The sequence below is a fragment of the Brienomyrus brachyistius genome, chromosome 1 (genome assembly GCF_023856365.1).
Source record: "Brienomyrus brachyistius isolate T26 chromosome 1, BBRACH_0.4, whole genome shotgun sequence".
NCBI classification, from domain to species: Eukaryota; Metazoa; Chordata; class Actinopteri; order Osteoglossiformes; family Mormyridae; genus Brienomyrus; species Brienomyrus brachyistius.
In genome coordinates, this window is record NC_064533.1 from 55096263 (window position 1) to 55116433 (window position 20171).

Sequence of the window (20171 nt, forward strand, 5' to 3'; positions counted from 1 at the left end):
TTGGTTCATCTGTTTAAGGATGTTTTCCTGGGAAGAGCAGTATGCGGTAATAAGCTGAAGCACAAACTGCATTGGCACTGCACTGGATCTCTGTCACCGTCACTAGCCAGTGTCACGCTGATGCTCCACATCCTGTCATGAAGCCCAGGCGAGGTCCTGAAACTATTGGTGCAGGGTGTGTGGTCTGTGCCCTCCGTTAGCCAGTATGACGTACCGCCTCAGGTGTGATCCACACGCTGCTGTCCGGGTCTCCACATTACACCACCTCATACAACAAGGTCGCATTTTGCAGGCATAACCCTGCTTTTGTGGTCATGTGCTTCTGGGGCAGAAGATGGTAGGCAACAAGCCCTCATGAAGACCATATTTCTATGCACAAACAATAAAGTCCCCAAACCAGAATGACTTGAGGGAAGGACGTCCTTAATCTCCTGTTTAGATAGAGGACTCTGCAACCTGCTCTTCCTATTCTGAGTGTCACTTCAGACTCCTCCAGTCATGTTTACCACTATTTACTTTCCATCATTGTATCCATGCTTACCTTAAAGAGTTTAAATTTAGCCATAAATTAAATAGAGTTTAAAACATGTATCAGTGATATGATAGATGCATTGGACGCTGTATTTTGCAGGTTAAGATAGGGAGACAAACTCCCCGTTTGGGCATGAGAGAGCAGCCTCCCTCGTCTCCGTCTGCAGTAGGTCTTCTGATTCCTAAATATAGCCACGATGGCCAGGCTGTCTCAGAGTTTTTAGCCACACCCCTCTCTCACTGCATTTCCTGCCATCTCCCATGGCGACAGGAAGCTGAAGGGACCTTCACTCCTGAATATTCTCCACCCCAGGTCAGGAGCACAGCAAAGCAAGCAGGGAATTTGGAAGCAGGGAGTATTTATGAGCATCACAGACTGAAACATCTCTCATGGGTGAATCCTATTTGTTTGATATGCCTAAATTTCTGAACTCCTCATACAGGCAAACTAATCATTTTGGGTGTTTTTTTTTAATCGTTCGAGACCCTGTCAGGCATGACATGTTTTGAGACAGACAGACACTGATGTCTCGACCCTGATGTTGGGATGTGAGGAGAGGCAGCTCTGGAATACAGGATCCTGGGAGGCATTCTGGCTGGGATGCGGACACAGAGCTGAGGGCCCTGCCCCTGGATGTGTGATGGCGGCTTTGTGGTTGAATCAGCATGCGTGGGAGCGCAGGTACCCTGGAGTTCAGTGCGCCTGCGTCCTGCGTGTGGGACTGATGGCACCCCCCCCCCCCCCCCCCCGCACTCCTTCAGAGATACACAGCTCTGTGATTAGGTGCCACTGTGCCTCAGTCACCATGACAAGAAACAGTGGGGAGGGGGGGGGGGTGCAATTGGGGGGAGATGAATTTGGGTGAGGTGGGGGGTAGGTTGGTGGCAGTACTGACAAGTATCAAATGACTTGCCATGTGGGAGGGGGTGGGGCTGAAACAGCAATTCCCCCCATCACCCCCCCCCCCCCCACTCACCCAGAGAGAAACCTACACAGTGCAGTGATGTTCCAGCAGATCAGCTGTCAAAACATCACGCAGACGTGCTGTTTGCGGAGCAGTGGGGCTCTCTGAAGCCACCTATGTGTCATCCTACCTGAATGCTCGGCATGAAGGAAATCGGCCTGTCTTCAAGGATTTATTTAACAAAAGGAAGACTCTGAGGCCATATTAGGAAGAAATCGGCAATTCCTGCAGGCAGAGTGCTTTATCAAACTTTTTGTCATTTTGATCATGTAAATTATTATGCTGCAGTAGAATTCGCCCTCCAGACACCCACAGATTTGGGCTGTGTTATTTGACGCTTAAGATTATGGTTTAACGGTTTACAGAGTGAAGAGAGTAACTCCGATCACCAGGCTCATTCAAAACGGCAGAGAATAGGAGAAAACTTGAGGTAGCGATCACACTGCGCGCAAATGTGTTCTTAAAGTTGCACTGCAATTGCGACAATATCATAAATAATCATACAATAAATAAGAATCAAAGTGACATGGAGCTGCTTTCTGTATAATGTGTATCCATGTATGCTGTTCTCGCTTGGGCTGTTTGTAGGTGCGCGTCCCCCCCCCCCCCCCGAGGGCCTCTCCTAGCCGCCGCCGCCCCGCTCGGTATTCCTCCCACGCTCGCTGCCGCCCACGCCAGGATCTGCGTCACGCAAAGGCGTGGGAGTGACACGGCGATGCAGCGAGAGCGGAATATCCCAAAGCTAGCGGCAGGGGAGGAGGGGGGAAAACCGAGCGGCGCCCCGGCCCTCCATACTAAACCCGTGCGCAGTGCGAAAGGCAGCAGACGGCGAACCGACGCGCCTTCGTTCCAGTGCGCGTCCCCGACTCATCCGCGAAACCTGTGAGCTTTTGTCGCATCCTTACCCCCCACCTCACCCCCACCCTCATCCCAGGTGGACATCTGGTCAAAAAACCGCGAAAGGAGTCAGTGACAACTCGGAAACCGGAACGCAGGAGCTTTAGAGAGGTAGGTGAAGGGGGATGTGACCGCGCCGCGGGAGCGCGCCGTGGAATCGCCGTGGGTTTTGCGCACACGGAGACTGGGCTTACGCTGATCTCCCTCGGGCACATCGGATCACAGTGGACTGGTTTCGCCTCCGTGTGGGTGAATCCCAGTGAGATCCAACATGGTGGGCGTGCGGGCGCAGCTGTGTAAATAGGGCATTATAAGAGAACGTCTTTTTCCTCTTTGTCCCGCTGAACTTCTCCTTCATGTAGGAAAAGGGCAGGTTATCGTGCAGTTGATAACTTTACCGAGAGGATTCTGGTTAAGGAGAGAGCGATTGTCCCTAAACTTTGTAAGTGCACGAAGCCCCGGTGTTAGGAGATGCGCACGGCTGAAGGTGAGACCCGATCTGTTTCAAAAACCTAATCCAGCTACTTACTGTATTTAAATCCAAACTAAATACATTCCTGAAAGGAAACCCTGCAGCTTGTCGTTTCATTCTTTGTACCGTTTTCTTTTATTGAAAGCATGCTTGTAGATCATGACCGATCGGATGCCTTTAAGTAGGATGTATGCAGTGTGTTTGAGGTTGACATCTGTATATTAACACGGCGCAGGTGCTAGGGTACAACTCCCAACTTTAAGTCTAACATAAAAGTGATTGTTTCGGTATGCGTGTGGCTCCTTTAACGTTATGCGGGTATCGGTGCGGATTGTAGTGAATTTCAGATGCCTGCTGTGCACGGTTGCATCAAAACTTGTTTCCTCAGTTTGAGGATCGGACAGGACTGAAGGCGTCGTGCTGTTTTTAAGCATAAATATGCTGTACTTCTGTGCTGCTGTGGCAGATGGCACCCCTCACATAGGTGATATTTGTTTACTGGCTAAATAAACAGTGAAAGAAAGTAACGTTTGCAGCAGAAAGTGAGGTTCTCTGGAGAGTGTATTTTAGGGAGTGACTATGGGGAGTCATACGGGACAACCCTTCCGGACGTCCGCGCCCCAAACGGTGCTTGTATACACCCTGTCCTGGGACTGTTGGGGCTTATGACCGTCCCTGTGTCACTCAGCTGAATTAGCGTATCGCTGTTCCCTGACAGTCGTACGCTGTTTTGCAGATTAAGGTATCTGGCCGGGTCACCTTGCTTAAGGTGACAAGGACACAGAAAGACAGCAGCTCTCCTGACGTGAATGAGTGCGGTCCTTTCACCGCCCTGCTGCAGGGGATACCGCCCGCGGTTTATACGCCCATGGAGGCAAGATGTAGTGGGTGGAGGACATTATCCTCAGCTCTGAGTTCCACCTTTTTCACCTTTAACGCGGGAGCAGTAAATTCACCTGGCGAGACTCGGGTTGGCTGCAGCCCAGTTGAACTGCCCCTGTGCCAGGAGGGCACGCCCACACCCGCCCCAAGGCGGCGTGCTTCAGAGCTAGGCGGGGCGCCCCCCGCAGGCTGGGAGGGCGCCCGGTGCTCCTGCATCAAAGCTTTAACACAACCTGTTTTAGTGAACTCGTTCCCTAAATATATCAGGGACTATCAGTTTGAACAAGCAGATGTTTCAATAACAATGAATATGAATTGTGTCTTACCCTGACATTAATCACAGTTAACATAAAAATGAAGAGACCAAACACCCATAAAACGCAGGGCTCTGTGGAAGAGAGCCATGCTGTTCCTGGGTTGATCTGAACTGCTTTGTTGCCTTGCAGCAGGAATGTCAAACTCCATTCCTGGGAAGCCGGAGCTCTGTGTAGCTTAGTTCTTCCCTGTTCCCCTACAAATGATTCAGCTCAAGAGCTGTGTGGTAATTAGCACAAGGAGTTGAATCGTGTGTGTTAAATGAGGGTAAATGTGCAGGGCTCAGGCCCTCCAGGACTAGAGTTTGACACCCCTGCCTTACAGACACATGCATCTTCATGGTGTGATGACTGACAGGGCAATCTGTTTGTTTTGTGACCTGGTTTTACTTCCGTGCACTGGACCGTTTCCACACTGAATCAAAGTATCTTTCCCAAATGTACAACATCAGCTCAGTTTCCAGACCCTGAAGCAGCTCACTTCTGTTCCTGTGTGCTTCTCTGGCTTTAATTATAGTTTAGTTTAATTCCCTGCCACTTCCTGGTCCCCCCCCCCCCCCCAGGCATGGCGGCAGCTTTGCCCAGGACCCTTGGGGAGCTGCAGCTCTACCGTATTCTGCAGCGGGCCAACCTGCTATGCTACTATGAGGCCTTCATCCAGCAGGGCGGCGACGACGTGCAGCAGCTGTGTGAGGCTGGCGAAGATGAATTCCTGGAGATCATGGCACTGGTGGGCATGGCCAGCAAGCCGCTGCATGTGCGGCGCCTACAGAAGGCACTGCGAGACTGGGTCACTAACCCGGCGCTGTTCAGCCAGCCGCGGGCCACCCCCGTCTGCAGTGTTCCTGTCTATAAGCCAGTGGAGCGGGCTGGGTCCGACTCAGACATGGCCCTTGACGCCGAGCCTGCCCCCGCATCACCACGATCCTGGGCTGAGCCTGGCCTGTCCCCGGCTGATCCTGCCGTTCCTGGCTCTCCGCTGGAGGTGCTGGACACCGCTGCTGTGCGCTCTGTCACAGAGTGCGTGACACGCCTGGCACAAACTCTGCCTAAGGTGGAGCTGGCCGAGGTGCGGGACCTCCTTAAGGGCAACAAGAAGCTGGCCAAGATGGTAGGGCACATCTTCGACATGGTCGATGAGGACCCACGCCGGGAGGAGGAGGTACGCAAGTACAGTGCCATCTATGGGCGTTTCGACTCCAAGCGGAGAGACGGCAAGCAGCTGACGCTGCACGAGGTGAGCCTGCCTGAGCCTGACAGTCAACCTCCTTTCCGGGAAATTCTTTCTACCCTGTTACACTGGGGGGCAATCTGACAACTAGCCACCATCTCCCTCAGCTGACGGTGAACGAGGCAGCCGCCCAGCTGTGCATGCGGAACCTGGCTCTCCTAACACGCCGGGACGAGCTGTTCAGTCTGGCCCGCCAGGTGTCCCGCGAGGTCACCTACAAATACACCTACCAGAGCAGCAGGTGGGGATCTGCCGGCTCCTTCTACCTGCTCCCTGCAGGTCTGGGTTATATAGTACTTTCTACCCAACACTAGATTGTCAGATGTTAGACACCAAGTGTAACACTAATTAAAATTCTGTTGATTTTGTGCAGGAAATTACTTGCTAGGTATGTTTTGCATGATCTTTTACACACAAGTGGGTCATGTGAAAGGCTGCCCAAGCCTCTTCAGAGATTCCAGGGTGATTAAATGAATCCTTCTGTCTTCCTGCAGACTTCATTGTGGTAACAGGGAAGATCCTTCACCAAAGAGGATAAAAACAGAGGTTAGTGCAGTCATGGAGCCTTGATGGTGAAACAGTTAACTCACAGCATCGCATCACTCTCCAGTCTCCAAGGGGGAAAGCCCAGAGCAGGAAGGTTAATGTGTTTGAGCTGGAGATGTGTAGGGTCGAGGGGTCCTACGTCTGGCCTGAGCATGTGAGGGAGGACTCCTGACCCCTGCAGAGATAACGTGAATAAAACTGACAGATCCGCAATGCCCCGCCCACGGGCTCGGACTCCAGATTGGGCCGTCCACCTCACCTTTGGCTGTAATACAGCTCCTGTCTTGTCACTGCCTTCCCACCTGGAGACCCTACATCTCATAATCCCGCTTTGGGATCTGTCTTTGCATGAACATTGTGCTGTCGCCTCCTGTTGGCCCAGTTAGACCCACATCGTAGGGTTCTGCCAGTAAAGCCAGGTACCAGTAAGCTGAAAATGCCCCCCCCCCCCAAAATCCCCTCCCACCATGCTTCTAATTTGACTGATCGTCTTGCAACGTGGATTTTTAACTTTCTCAGATCACCCACCTCTGCATTATTAATGTTCATTCTGTATTTTTCATGCTCTAAATAAATAACCAGTTAAGAGACTAAAATGTCCCCCGTGAACCCCATCAAATGCCCCCCCAGCTCCTTTACAGTTGTGGCTCCTGTCTCCTGGAGCCCCCCCTCCATAGCTTACCGTCTTTAAGGCTGACCCACGCTGACGATGGAGAGCCCAGATTAAATCACACTGCAGCCCACTGCCGGTCTGAAGGTGCCTGTGACATCAGTGAGTGGGCGCTGCTGGAGTCACCCACAGCCGCATGGCGCTCACTGCCAGAAAGTACAGTGGGGCGAGGTGTCACGCGCGCGCCAGCATCACACACACACACGTGCACGCAAACATGCCGCCACACTCATCTAAGAAAAACCCCTCTGGTTGCTCTTAGGGTGCCGTGCTCAAAAGGCCATCTGATCCAGTATACCCAAGCGAAATCATTGCGAGGGTAAGGATCCATCAGGAAGCAAGAATACAAAACCATACATTCCTCCTTCCATCCATCCATCCATCCATTCATTCAATCTTTTACCCTGGACAGGATTTTTGGAGGGCTAGGAGTCCTTCTCTGGTAGCACAGGGATGGATGGGTTGACAGACATACACTCTGGATGGGTTGACAGATCATTGCAGGGTACATACACACACACACAGTTAAAAACTGAAAATAATCCAGTGATTTGTGCATAAAATGCAGCTGGACAGCAACCATAAAATGTGTTTTGGACGTGTTGATCTTCCTGTAGTCCAGTCTCTCAGGATCCATTCTACCCAAGACAGGCTTTTTGTTCCGCTAGTCCTCCTCTGTGGTTCAGTCCAACTGGGGTAACAGCCAGATGTTGGGGGCTGTGTGGATGCAGGGTAGGGCTGTTCAGAACCTTGGGGGTGACCATAGGTCAGGCTCAGTTCTTCAGGGATGTCACAGACTCTGAGCAAATCTGTACTGATATTTCTGACTGTGTGTCCACGCTTGATGCTTTCAGGAGGGCGTGTTTGACCTCCACGAGGCCATGCAGCAGATATGCACACGGCAGGAGATGCTGAAAGAGCGACTGACCCCCGTTACACCCACAGGAGGTGAGGCAGCAATGCAGAGCATTCTGACCAACAGGGCAGCGACAGCAGGCTGCTTGCCCACGTCTCTGACCCAGGTAAGCTTCACCGGAGACACGGATGCAAAATGAGGATTCATCAGCAAATAGCTTTGGAGGCAGGCGGACATTTTTAATTTAAAACTCATGTCTGTTTGTGTAAACAGATGCAGTTGGAGCGGCTGCTGGCCAAGCAGATGGAGGTCCTGCAGGACGCTGCGGCCCGCGAGAGACTCCACACACTCAACTGGATGCTTCCTCCACGGGGCCCCAAGCCGCTCCCCCAGCGCCTCAATGGGATCTCTCCGGACAAGGCCGAGCAGCAAGGTATGGACATGTGTCACAGTGGGTGAAGCTGTTGTACCCTCGAGTAGGGTCCTCAATCTGTCTGACTTAATATATATGGATCCTCACGGTCGGAGGGAAAAGCACATTGGTGGCACCAGTATCCCAGTATCTTATCCAAATCAACTGGCTGCCCAGAAGATACTGCGGGTCTGCTCCCTGGTAATGTAAGGAGTTTGCTATTGGCTGGGAGCAGGCCAATCAGGATACACTTAGGGAGTTAAGAGGATTTGTCCGTTTCTGACTTGCCGAAGGGGGAAACGCAGCATGCCGGCTTTCTGCCGCTCAGTTGCGTGTAGGAGTGACGTGCCCAGCCCAAGGCGGCCCTCCTCAGGTGTTTTTACTCATTATGTCCCTCATCCTGTTAGTCACAGGCTTCATCCTCACACTGCGTCAGCCGCTCCTTTCCTCTGGGAACGGCTGTGGAGTTTCTATGTTTCTTTGGATACGAGCACTTAAATTAGAAATAAATGAAATATGGTCTTAATTAAAGATTTGGCAGGATGATTTCTTTCTGTCCCATTGTTGTTCCATAAACCAGTGTGACACTTCCCAACCTCTGCTTATTTCCTAGGACAGCAGCAGAGTGCCCCACATGCAGTCCATGTGGGTGATCATGTGACTGCTGCCCCTGCTAATGTTCTCGCTAATATGCATGTCCCCGCAGCAGAACAGCCACCCAACCCAAGGGTGTCCGGGCTGCGGTGGAGTATCACCGAGGGTGAGTTGCCCTTGGGGCGGCAGCTGGCCAGCGAGCTGAAGAGAAGGCACTCCCTCAGCATGGGAAGGGCCCCGCCCACAACCTCAGGTGAGCCACACCCACACCATGCCGCCATACCTCTCCCCATGCCAGAAGAGGTTCTGACCCTATATCTCTCTCTTCCTCCCCCAGAGCAGAGGATAAGGACAGACTCCGTGCAGGGCGTCCTTAACCTCTCTGAAGTCAAAAAGACCATCAAGGTGGAGCCTGACTCCAGATAGCTGCCCAGATCACTGCCAGTCTGTTCAAACACTGACCCGCAGAGCCTTAACAACCAATGTTGCCTCAGAAACTTTTTTTTTAACTTTCTTTATACCAAAGTGCTTTTAATGTACATCAGTGGAGAAAGGGGGTCACAGTGGGGTCCAGGACAGGGTATCCTCGTAGCTGACTGTACAGGTCCTGTTCTTACTGGTGCTCTGTTCAAACAGAGTAACTCTCATTTTGTATATATGTTGTTCCTTGGAACTGTGTTGTCGCCGTTATTTAAATGTGCTGTGTATTATATTTCCTCAGAAGTGAGAAGAACATTAAGGGGTTCTACTGAATATGCACCCGCAAGCAGCTGTGTAACAGAGAGGACTCAAGGCCAGGATGCGTTTTTATTCTGGAAAGGTTTACACTGCGCACTCAGCTGCTGGCTCACAGATTTGTAACTGAAAGACAAATCTGCTGCTTGCAGGTGCACTTAGCTCTCCGCTATCACAGATGAAGTCTTATCACGTTCCAGTGTCTGTGCCGTGGCCAACAAAGCCCATATATTTATGAAATAGTTTAAGAGGAGATAGTGTATATAGCCAAAAGTAGATGACATAGTTACTTGATTCAGAAAGCGGGGTTTAATACCTCTTTTCTTCATGAACCACTTTCCAGTACGTTTATTAGTAGATCAATACTAATTAAGTGTATTTAGAGAAACCCAGTGAAAGTGTCTTGTTGTCCCACCACCAGAATTGTTCAGCATATGAAACTTGTGTTGACTAGCGTAGCTGTAGTCCTACTTCTGAATGATGTGCAGAGTTTAGCTGTAACCAACGTAGATATGTTTTTCCCCTCTCAATTTGGTGTTCTGTGCTGTTAGATTTAGCATTAAAGTCCTAGTTCCTTGTGTTTATGCCAAATAGACTCTCCATGTCAGCACCTATCCCCTCTTCCGACTCATTGATCAACATACGTTCATTAACAGTTATTTACCAGCTGTCATTTTAGCAACTCTGGGTAACGTTCGGTCATGCCACACATGTTCTATCACCAGAATTCAAGCTCTGTGTGTTGCTGTTCTTTCAGACATTTTCCATTTAAATACCTCTTATTTTTTTTAACACTGACCAGCTCTGTCCTAAATCACATTCGATAGTCTGGGGGGAAATGTGTGTGCTGGTTTTTGTATTGTTTGTGAAGAGGACAGACTTCTTGGATTTCGCAAAAGCAGGAATCCTATTTGTGATTCCTAACATGTTTGTGTGTGTGTGTGTGGATTAGGTTTATATTACTTTGTGGGGACCAAATGTAAATGGAGGTGCGTGTGAACAGAATATTACGGGTTTTCAAAACCTGAAGATCGCAAATGGACTTTTAACAATGAGTAGCTAATACAGTTAAATCTGCAAAAGTCTTAAGCAATCAAAGAAAATGATGCTTAAAGCTTATCTGGGCCGTTAAGGAATTTTTGTTCAAAAATGAAACACTATTTAATATTAGAATACATATTGATAAATAAATATTGATACAATAAAAAGTAACTGGAACTTGTATTGATTTCCAGAAAAGTTCTTGTATGGTTAGAAGAATTTACTTTTGGTTCCCAAAACTCTCCTAAAGGGAACCCCAGCTTGTCATTCTAAGCATGTGTTAAATTTCACCACCAGCTCGCTTAATTAACACAGTCAATTAACATCATAAGATATTGATTAGCCAAAACATGTGGTGGGTCAGTAATTATATACAGGGGTGATTTGAGGAGAGGTTTTGAAATGGCTAAGCCAATCTACTTGACAAACACAATTATCTTTGGCCTAAGGCTTTTGCACAGTACAGCATGACGTGAATCTCAGATTCAAAAGTATGATACAAAAAAGACGAATGACAGGAGGTTATTAATTCAGATAGATTTGTCCATATTTGTCATTTGTAATGTATTAATTGTCTGTTTTACACTACAGTTTTAATGCCCTATGTCGCTCCATTCTGCATCCTATCACTGTATTTGGTGAAAAACACTCAAGTCCGTTAAGCTGAAATTATTTTGTAAACACTAATATATTTAATTTGTTATACAGCACATAAACATTAAACTCTATTTTTTGAAATCTTATTCTGGGGTCTTTATGTCTTCATGTTTTATACGTGGTGTTTTGAAATATAAAGTTGTCTAAGAAAACAAGTCCTACTGATGCAAAGTAAAACTGCGTTATACTTTTAGTCAGATTCTTACTAGAAAATGCAGTCATTGGACAAAGTAGGAATTTTGACAGTAGGTTTGTTTTTCATTTTGGGAAATCACAACGTCTCACTTTTGGCAAAAGCTTACAGCTCCTTACCTGAACCTCTTGCACCAGCCCCGTGTTGGGGGACTCCTCATTTTCACCAGTTTAGTCATGTCAACGTTCACAAGAGACGAGGGCGGGGAGACCATTTGCATATGTGGAAATTCACTGTCTGCTGATGCGTGTTTACCAGACTAGTGCGTGGAGTCACATGACCCAAGAAGGCGTCATCAAAGCTGGCGTGACGACATTGTATGGGCGTCCCGTGGGCATCGTGTGTGTCTGCGGTGTCAGGCCCAGAGCGGCAGGCTTTAACCAGTGCTGGGGTTTCCGTTTCAAAGCACTTGCTGAACTGATTCAAGCTTCCTTTATTTGTCATGTACATAGTTGAGAACAAAATAACATCTGTGATGAGACAATGGTAAGATACACACTCAACTCAATCAATTTGAGGTCCAGGCAGACATAAGATCACTTTCTTAATAACTCAGAACAAGAAGCCCTCACCCGAATCTCTAATCCCAGCCCCAGAGATGTACATCTGAAACAATGCTTGGTCTGACCTGTGAGTACCATGATGACAGACCATGGGCATTTTTAATAAAAAACAGCGCCCTGACACTAACGCAATGTGACTGCACTGTACTCTTTGTGACTTTCCAGCACCTTCTTTCAATCTGTACATATTTCGGAGCACTCGGCTATTGTTTTATGCAGATAAACACTCCTGTAACTGGAGATTTTTTAAACTGTACTGGTGAAATACATCATCATGGCTGTGGGACTTAAAGCCGTAATCATTTAGTCATGTAATGATTTTATAATCACCGAACACCTCGAAATGAGAGCGAATAATCGCAGCCCGTAGGGAGAGCACACATGTAAGGAGTCGGGCTCACTGGCTCCCTCCATCAGCCTGCACCTCGTATTCGCACCTTCCCCGAAACTGCGCGCTGACTCACATGTACGCAGTTTTTTTCCACTTTTTCTGCCCCCCGCCGCCTTGTGCTCGCTCCCGCTGCCTTCGTACGCACGCACGAATGGCTTGCAGGGCTTCAGAGCCTTGAGACGTCCCCCACCCACCGCCTACGTCCTACCACATTCGGGCGGTCAGAGCGTGGGCAGAACCTGGGGCCGAGTGGGACCCCCGAATTTCGCGAATGGGTCTGCACTGCATTAAAGAGCGACCCGTAAAGCGCGATTTGCTAACTGTCAACGCCGGAGCCCCCGGGGTTTCGGTCCCACGTTTTCTCACACGCATTAGTCCCGACTGCATTCTGATGCGCATCTTTGCATTAATCCATTGCTCCATTTCTAGTCTTCATGCGTCTCACTTCTTTCATTAACGCGTCCTAGGGTTTTTGTGTAGGCGTTTCACGGTGTGCTGTAACTATTATACATATTACATTATGCTAAGTCTAATTTGTCCGTTTGTGAATCTTCTTGCTGGAAGGATGGAAAGTGTATATTATGGTAAAAGCTTAACGGAAAGAAGCGATTCTTTATCTTCGGTCATGTCAGTTGACTCGCTATAAATACACATGATCTTTTATAAAATACATGGCATTCAGCATTATTTTCTACCGGCACCTGTAAGGCATTGATTCTAAACGGTTTATGATTTTTAGGAAATTGCATTCACTGTCAGGGCTATAAGTACTAATATCTGTTAATGAAGTGTGAAATCTGTGAAACCTATTCAAAAATATATAAACCCACATAATGGGAACGTATTATAATTAATGTAGCCTACAGCTATTTTTAAGATCTTATTTTTGTTGCGATTCTTCTTTGCACCAGTAGATATTGCTATAGTGTCAGTATCTATCGTTCGCTGCACCTTTTTAAAACGATGTTTACATTACTTCCAAACGGTGGAGAAACAAGCCCTTTTATGTGATTAGCTAGTTCAACCTGCAGTCTGGATAAGATGTTTAACATCCTATAGCCGTTTGGAATGGTTGTTACTTAGTCTCTTCAATCTTTTGACTTCTTAATTTAGGTCATTTATTAAATATATTTTCTGTTGCTTGCAAAAATGGATCGAAACGTGCACTTCCATAATATACTGTTTGTCTGATTGTCTGCCCTTTTGCAGGGCCAGGTTGCCTTTGAATTTCTATGTCGTACTTGTATTTTCATAGCTGTCAAGTCTCCCGTTTTGGCCGGGAAACTACCGTATTTTACTTCTCTTTCCCGCCGTCCTCCCGTATTAGTATTTTCCCGTAAATCTCCCGTATAATAATATATATATATATATATATATATATATATATATATATATATATATATATATATATATATATATATATATATATATATATATATATATATATATGTATATATATATATATATATGTATATATATATATATATATGTATATATATATATATATATATGTATATGTATATATATATATATATGTATATGTATATATATATATATATATGTATATGTATATATATATATATATATATGTATATGTATATATATATATATGTATATATATATATATATATATATATATATGTATATATATATATATATATATATATATATATATATATATAAAAATAGGGGGCGGCATGGTGGTGCAGTGGTTAGCACTGTTGCCTCACACCTCTGGGACCCAGGTTCAAGTCCCCGCCTGGGTTACATGTGTGTGGAGTTTGCATGTTCTCCCCATGTCGTCGTGGGGTTTCCGCCGGGTACTCCGGTTTCCCCCCACAGTCCAAAAAATATGCTGAGGCTAATTGGAGTTGCTAAATTGCCCATAGGTGTGCATGTGTGAGTGAATGGTGTGTGAGTGTGCCCTGCGATGGGCTGGCCCCCCATCCTGGGTTGTTCCCTGCCTCGTGCCCATTGCTTCCATGATAGGCTCCGGACCCCCCGCGACCCAATAGGATAAGCGGTTTGGAAAATGGATGGATGGATGGATATTTAAAAATTCTTCTGCCTCTCCAAACTGAACTGTCAGTAGCCTCGCGAGAACTGCCACCTGCATAGCCTGGGTGGCAGTTATCGCGAGATTAGTGCCAACAGCGGGAACGAGAAAGGAGAGAGATGGATGGATGGATGTGTAGAAGGAGAAGGCGTCCCTGCCAAGAAACAAAGAAGTCATGTAAATACATCGGAAAATGGGACGACGAATTTACTTTCCTAAAGAGGAGCAGGATGGGGCACAGTCACGCGTTCTGTAAGATTTGTAAATGCGATTTTAGTGTCTCCCACGGGGAAAGAACGATGTCAGTCGGCATGAAAAATCTAAGTCATTAGTGAATGACAGAGAGCCGCATGAGTGAACATGAAAAATTAATAGAAAATGTGCAATGAAAATAAAATGTAAATGACAAATGGTTATTTTATATTTCTTGTACACCTGTCTTAAAATGTAAGGGATACTGGAGCCTGGTTGGGGTGGTGGGATAGCTCACGGCGGGTGCCGGAAAATTTCCTTTATTTTCAAATCCAAACCTTGACAGGTATGCTGCTGACTGTTCCAAATCATGGGTGCATGTTACAAGTGCGGAACATATTTTAACTTAGTACTAACTTAGCATCATATTTGATCTGATTCGACTGAATATTCCAGGTTTCCATCTCTCATGCATCTGGTGTGACGTGTTTTCAGACTCTCAGGCTGGCGCAAAGAAATCTTACGGCAAGTCTATTTTACACTAGTATAAACGTAAAATCAGCGACACCAAAGGCGTTAGAGTAGTTTGCAAAACCTACAGACTATTTAAAAGGTAACACAACTGTTGCATACGTTTTATATGCGTGTGTCTGGGTGTGCAGACTTGTGGCGAATTGAACGTCTCACTCCGGTCAGCTGAGCAAAGTTGGTAACCTTGGTATTGTGTGTAGGAGATTCGGTATAACTATAATTTCGTTCTCCATTTGCATGCCCGAAGTGTCTTTAAGTGTTATGTAGTTTTGCCTGAAACGCAAAAATAAAACAAAGCAATTAAAGCCAATCAGTTGCTCAAATGCTGCTGTGGCGATTGAAGAACTTTTGTCGGAAGTGGGATTCGAACCCACGCCTTACTTGAGAGAACAGAATATCCCTTACTTTGGAAGGCCAGTTACGTTGTGCGTGGCGTGTGAGACCGCTCGGCCATGCGGCAGGTTCCCGTTAAACCGTAAGGAGTAGGTTAAGTCCAGCCTTGGCTTCCAAGCTGACGTTTTTCTACATATGTGCTTGTGTATCATGGACAGTAAGAGGGGGCAGGCAAGGAGAGAATTTCTCTCTTTGGGGATCAATAGAGTGTTATTATTATAACGTCTAAAAAGTATGATGGTCTGTCGATAAATCAATAAGAAAATAAATGAAGTCGTTTTCGCGAACACGCTGGAAAAGCCAGGGGCCGGGACCGACTGTAGGGGGCGTGGCCAGAGACAGCCTGCTGACCATAGCTGTCAAGTCTCCCGTTTTGGGCCGGGAAACTACCGTATTTTACTTCTCTTTCCCGCCGTCCTCCCGTATTAGTATTTTCCCGTAAATCTCCCGTATAATACTATATATATATATATATATATATTATATATATATATATATATATATATATATATATTTAAAAATTCTTCTGCCTCTCCAAACTGAACTGTCAGTAGCCTCGCGAGAACTGCCACCTGCATAGCCTGGGTGGCAGTTATCGCGAGATTAGTGCCAACAGCGGGAACGAGAAAGGAGATGGATGGATGGATGTGTAGAAGGAGAAGGCGTCCCTGCCAAGAAACAAAGAAGTCATGTAAATACATCGGAAAATGGGATGACGAATTTACTTTCCTGAAGAGGAGCAGGATGGGGCACAGTCACGCGTTCTGTAAGATTTGTAAATGCGATTTTAGTGTCTCCCACGGGGAAGGAACGATGTCAGTCGGCATGAATAAATCCAAGTCATTAGTGAATGACAGAGAGCCGCATGAGTGAACATGAAAAATTAATAGAAAATGTGCAATGAAAATAAAATGTAAATGACAAATGGTTATTTTATATTTCTTGTACACCTGTCTTAAAATGTAAGGGATACTGGAGCCTGGTTGCGGTGGTGGGTCACGGCGGGTGCCGGAAAATTTCCTTTATTTTCAAATCCAAACCTTGACAGGTATGCTGCTGACTGTTCCAAATCATGGGTGCATGTTACAAGTGCGGAACATATTTTAACTTAGTACTAACTCTCAGGCTGGCGCAAAGAAATCTTACGGCAAGTCTATTTTACACTAGTATAAACGTAAAATCAGCGACACCAAAGGCGTTAGAGTAGTTTGCAAAACCTACAGACTATTTAAAAGGTAACATTTTATATGTTTACGTTTTATATGTGTGTTCATAACGTTTTATATGTGTGTTATCTGGGTGTGCAGACTTGTGGCGAATTGAACGTCTCACTCCGGTCAGCTGAGCAAAGTTGGTAACCTTGATATTGTGTGTAGGAGATTCGGTATAACTATAATTTCGTTCTCCATTTGCATGCCCGAAGTGTCTTTAAGTGTTATGTAGTTTTTGCCTGAAACGCAAAAATAAAACAAAGCAATTAAAGCCGATCAGTGGCTCAAATTGTGCTGTAGCGATTGAAGAACTTTTGTCGGAAGTTGGATTCGAACCCACGCCTTACTTGGGAGAACAGAATACCCCTTACTTTGAAAGGCCATTTTCGCTGCGCAGGAGGGTTGAGACCGCTCGGCCATTGGGCAGTTTTCCAGTTGAACCCTAAGGAGTAGGTTAAGTCCAGCCTTGGCTTCCAAGCTGACGTTTTTCTACATATGTGCTTGTGTATCATGGACAGTAAGAGGGGGCAGGCAAGGAGAGAATTTCTCTCTTTGGGGATCAATAGAGTGTTGTTATTATAACGTCTAAAACGTATGATGGTCTGTCGATAAATCAATAACAATATCAATGAAGTCAATGTTTATCTAAAGAAATCAGAATTCAGGAAAAGCCAGGGGCCGGACCGAGTGTAGGGGGCGTGGCCAGAGACAGCCTGCTGACTGTCTTACTAGTCCGGAACATATTTTAACTTAGTACTAACTTAGCATCATATTTGATCTGATTCGACTGAATATCCCAGGTTTCCATCTCTCATGCATCTGGTGTGACGTGTTTTCAGACTCTCAGGCTGGCGCAAAGAAATCTTACGGGAATTGAACGTCTCACTCCGGTCAGCTGACCAAAGTTGGTAACCTTGATATTGTGTGTAGGAGATTCGGTATAACTATAATTTCGTTCTCCATTTGCATGCCCGAAGTGTCTTTAAGTGTTATGTAGTTTTGCCTGAAACGCAAAAATAAAACAAAGCAATTAAAGCCGATCAGTGGCTCAAATTGTGCTGTAGCGATTGAAGAACTTTTGTCGGAAGTTGGATTCGAACCCACGCCTTACTTGGGAGAACAGAATACCCCTTACTTTGAAAGGCCATTTTCGCTGCGCAGGAGGGTTGAGACCGCTCGGCCATGGGGCAGTTTCCAGTTGAACCCTAAGGAGTAGGTTAAGTCCAGCCTTGGCTTCCAAGCTGACGTTTTTCTACATATGTGCTTGTGTATCATGGACAGTAAGAGGGGGCAGGCAAGGAGAGAATTTCTCTCTTTGGGGATCAATAGAGTGTTGTTATTATAACGTCTAAAACGTATGATGGTCTGTCGATAAATCAATAACAATATCAATGAAGTCAATGTTTATCTAAAGAAATCAGAATTCAGGAAAAGCCAGGGGCCGGACCGAGTGTAGGGGGCGTGGCCAGAGACAGCCTGCTGACTGTTCCAAATCATGGGTGCATGTTACAAGTCCGGAACATATTTTAACTTAGTACTAACTTAGCATCATATTTGATCTGATTCGACTGAATATCCCAGGTTTCCATCTCTCATGCATCTGGTGTGACGTGTTTTCAGACTCTCAGGCTGGCGCAAAGAAATCTTACGGGAATTGAACGTCTCAGTCCGGTCAGCTGACCAAAGTTGGTAACCTTGATATTGTGTGTAGGAGATTCGGTATAACTATAATTTCGTTCTCCATTTACATGCCCGTAGTGTCTTTAAGTGTTATGTAGTTTTGCCTGAAACGCAAAAATAAAACAAAGCAATTAAAGCCGATCAGTGGCTCAAATTGTGCTGTAGCGATTGAAGAACTTTTGTCGGAAGTTGGCTTCCAAGCTGACGTTTTTCTACATATGTGCTTGTGTATCATGGACAGTAAGAGGGGGCAGGCAAGGAGAGAATTTCTCTCTTTGGGGATCAATAGAGTGTTATTATTATAACGTCTAAAAAGTATGATGGTCTGTCGATAAATCAATAAGAAAATAAATGAAGTCGTTTTCGCGAACACGCTGGAAAAGCCAGGGGCCGGACCGACTGTAGGGGTTATTATATATATATATATATATATATATATATATATATATATATATATATATATATATATATATATATATATATATATATATATATATATATATATATATATATATATATATATATATATATATATATATATATATATATATATATATATATATATATATATATATATATATATATATATATATATATATATATATATATATATATATATATATATATATATATATATATATATATATATATATATATATATATATTATATAGTTGCTGGATAGTGTAGTGGTAAGATCGCCGCCTTTCACACGGGAGACCGGGGTTCGAATCCCGGTTGTGGCCAGAAACAACTGCTATCACAACTAGAGATTGATGAGGTACAACACGATTGCTACGACAAGGGGGAGCCAGGACGACAGGTCAGGGGGGAGATATCATCAACAAGATACTGTGTGACTTTTTTTTGTGTATATGTGTGACTTGTGACTTTTTTACAGTGTATATGTATTCGCACACACCAGTGTTTGTTGAAAATGTTGCCTTTAAAAACAGCATAAAATTATAGGTATACAATCCAAAACATTTCTAATATTGTCTGCTAAAGGCATAACATGCGACTGCAATATTTCACATGATTACAATATTTACAGTTTCATTAATTACCTTTTCTAACTTGCAGATTAAGTATGGTTTAAGTGCATCCATATGATTTGCACAATGTTTGGGCCCGTATAGTAGCTTATGTGTCCTAGATAGACATGATAACATCTTGTAACCAGAATCCATTAGGTCTGAGTGGAAAATTCCAACTACCTGGTTGCATGAGAGAACCGGCTTACTTCCTCCAGCAGACCATGACTTGTTCTCAGCATAGACCATTAATGTGATTCTCAGTAAGCCAGGTACAGCCACCTTATCTCAGATGCTTTAAGATGTTTTCCTCACTGTCAGAACTCAACCCTGTAGACTCCTGAAGGCACCCGCCGAGGTAGATGATATCTGGTCAAGAGCCCATCGTCACCCGTTCCCCACCTTCACAGGCACTTTGACAAACCTTTGCTTTATGTAGATTGTTAGAAAAAGGGTACCGGTTTATACCTTTGCTTGTCACTGAGCCTGTACCCTCAAGGGTCCAGCAATTGTACTTTATAGGTGTAGGTAATTGTACCTTTTAGGGTACAAAAATGGACTATGAGAAATATTTTGCACCATTGAGGGTACAGTAATGTTGTCTGTACCTTGGGGATGTTCCTCAGTGTCCATTTCTGTACCTTAAAAATTTTATTTGATAAATATCCCATCCAAGGTATTCCCCTGCTTTGTACCATATATCATCCTGTTCAGGACAAGGGATTTGAAAATGGTCGGTTGCATGTATGGATGAGGCATTCTGCTGCTATATATCTATGCAGGTTACTAGCATATATCTATATACGAATTCACGAACGAGCTCATAATGAATAATTTACATGTTGCCTGGTCCTCAGAACACAATATTGACTTAAATCAACTTACACCCTTTCCTGTCTTTGAGCATTTGACTGCGGTAAACCTAAACTTGGACACGTGAAAGACACGCGTTAGACTAAACCTTATCCTGCGGGTCACCTTTTTTTCCATTCACAATCCGCAAGGACAAGGCTTCGAATGTCCCTAACGAAATGATGGAGAAAAAAATAATTTGAACGACGCGACACCTAGCCAATCGTAACTCGTCTCAAGGGCCGTCAACCAATCGTAGGAGCTATACTTATTG

At 45.3% G+C, this 20171-nt stretch overlaps 2 protein-coding genes across 6 annotated transcripts in view; one reads left to right on the plus strand and one right to left on the minus strand.

The window, feature by feature from the left end:
• Nucleotides 1-20171, minus strand: part of LOC125723039 (signal transducer and activator of transcription 4-like) — a 340474-nt gene that overhangs the window by 265038 nt on the left and 55265 nt on the right. The window lies entirely within an intron of this gene.
• On the plus strand, nucleotides 2163-10889 carry LOC125723478 (NGFI-A-binding protein 1-like). Of its 4 annotated transcripts, XM_049000365.1 has the most exons (8): nucleotides 2512-2880; nucleotides 4625-5298; nucleotides 5400-5533; nucleotides 5787-5838; nucleotides 7363-7530; nucleotides 7638-7797; nucleotides 8483-8623; nucleotides 8708-10889. In XM_049000365.1, exons 1-8 carry the CDS (start codon nucleotides 2865-2867, stop codon nucleotides 8794-8796), a joined length of 1434 nt encoding a protein of 477 aa, XP_048856322.1. In that variant the 5' UTR covers nucleotides 2512-2864; the 3' UTR covers nucleotides 8797-10889. The 4 variants fall into 4 exon arrangements, with proteins under 4 accessions (XP_048856257.1, XP_048856322.1, XP_048856080.1 ...); XM_049000300.1 differs by lacking the exon at nucleotides 2512-2880 and adding an exon at nucleotides 2163-2504 and having other exon boundaries at nucleotides 8483-10889; XM_049000123.1 differs by having other exon boundaries at nucleotides 8483-10889.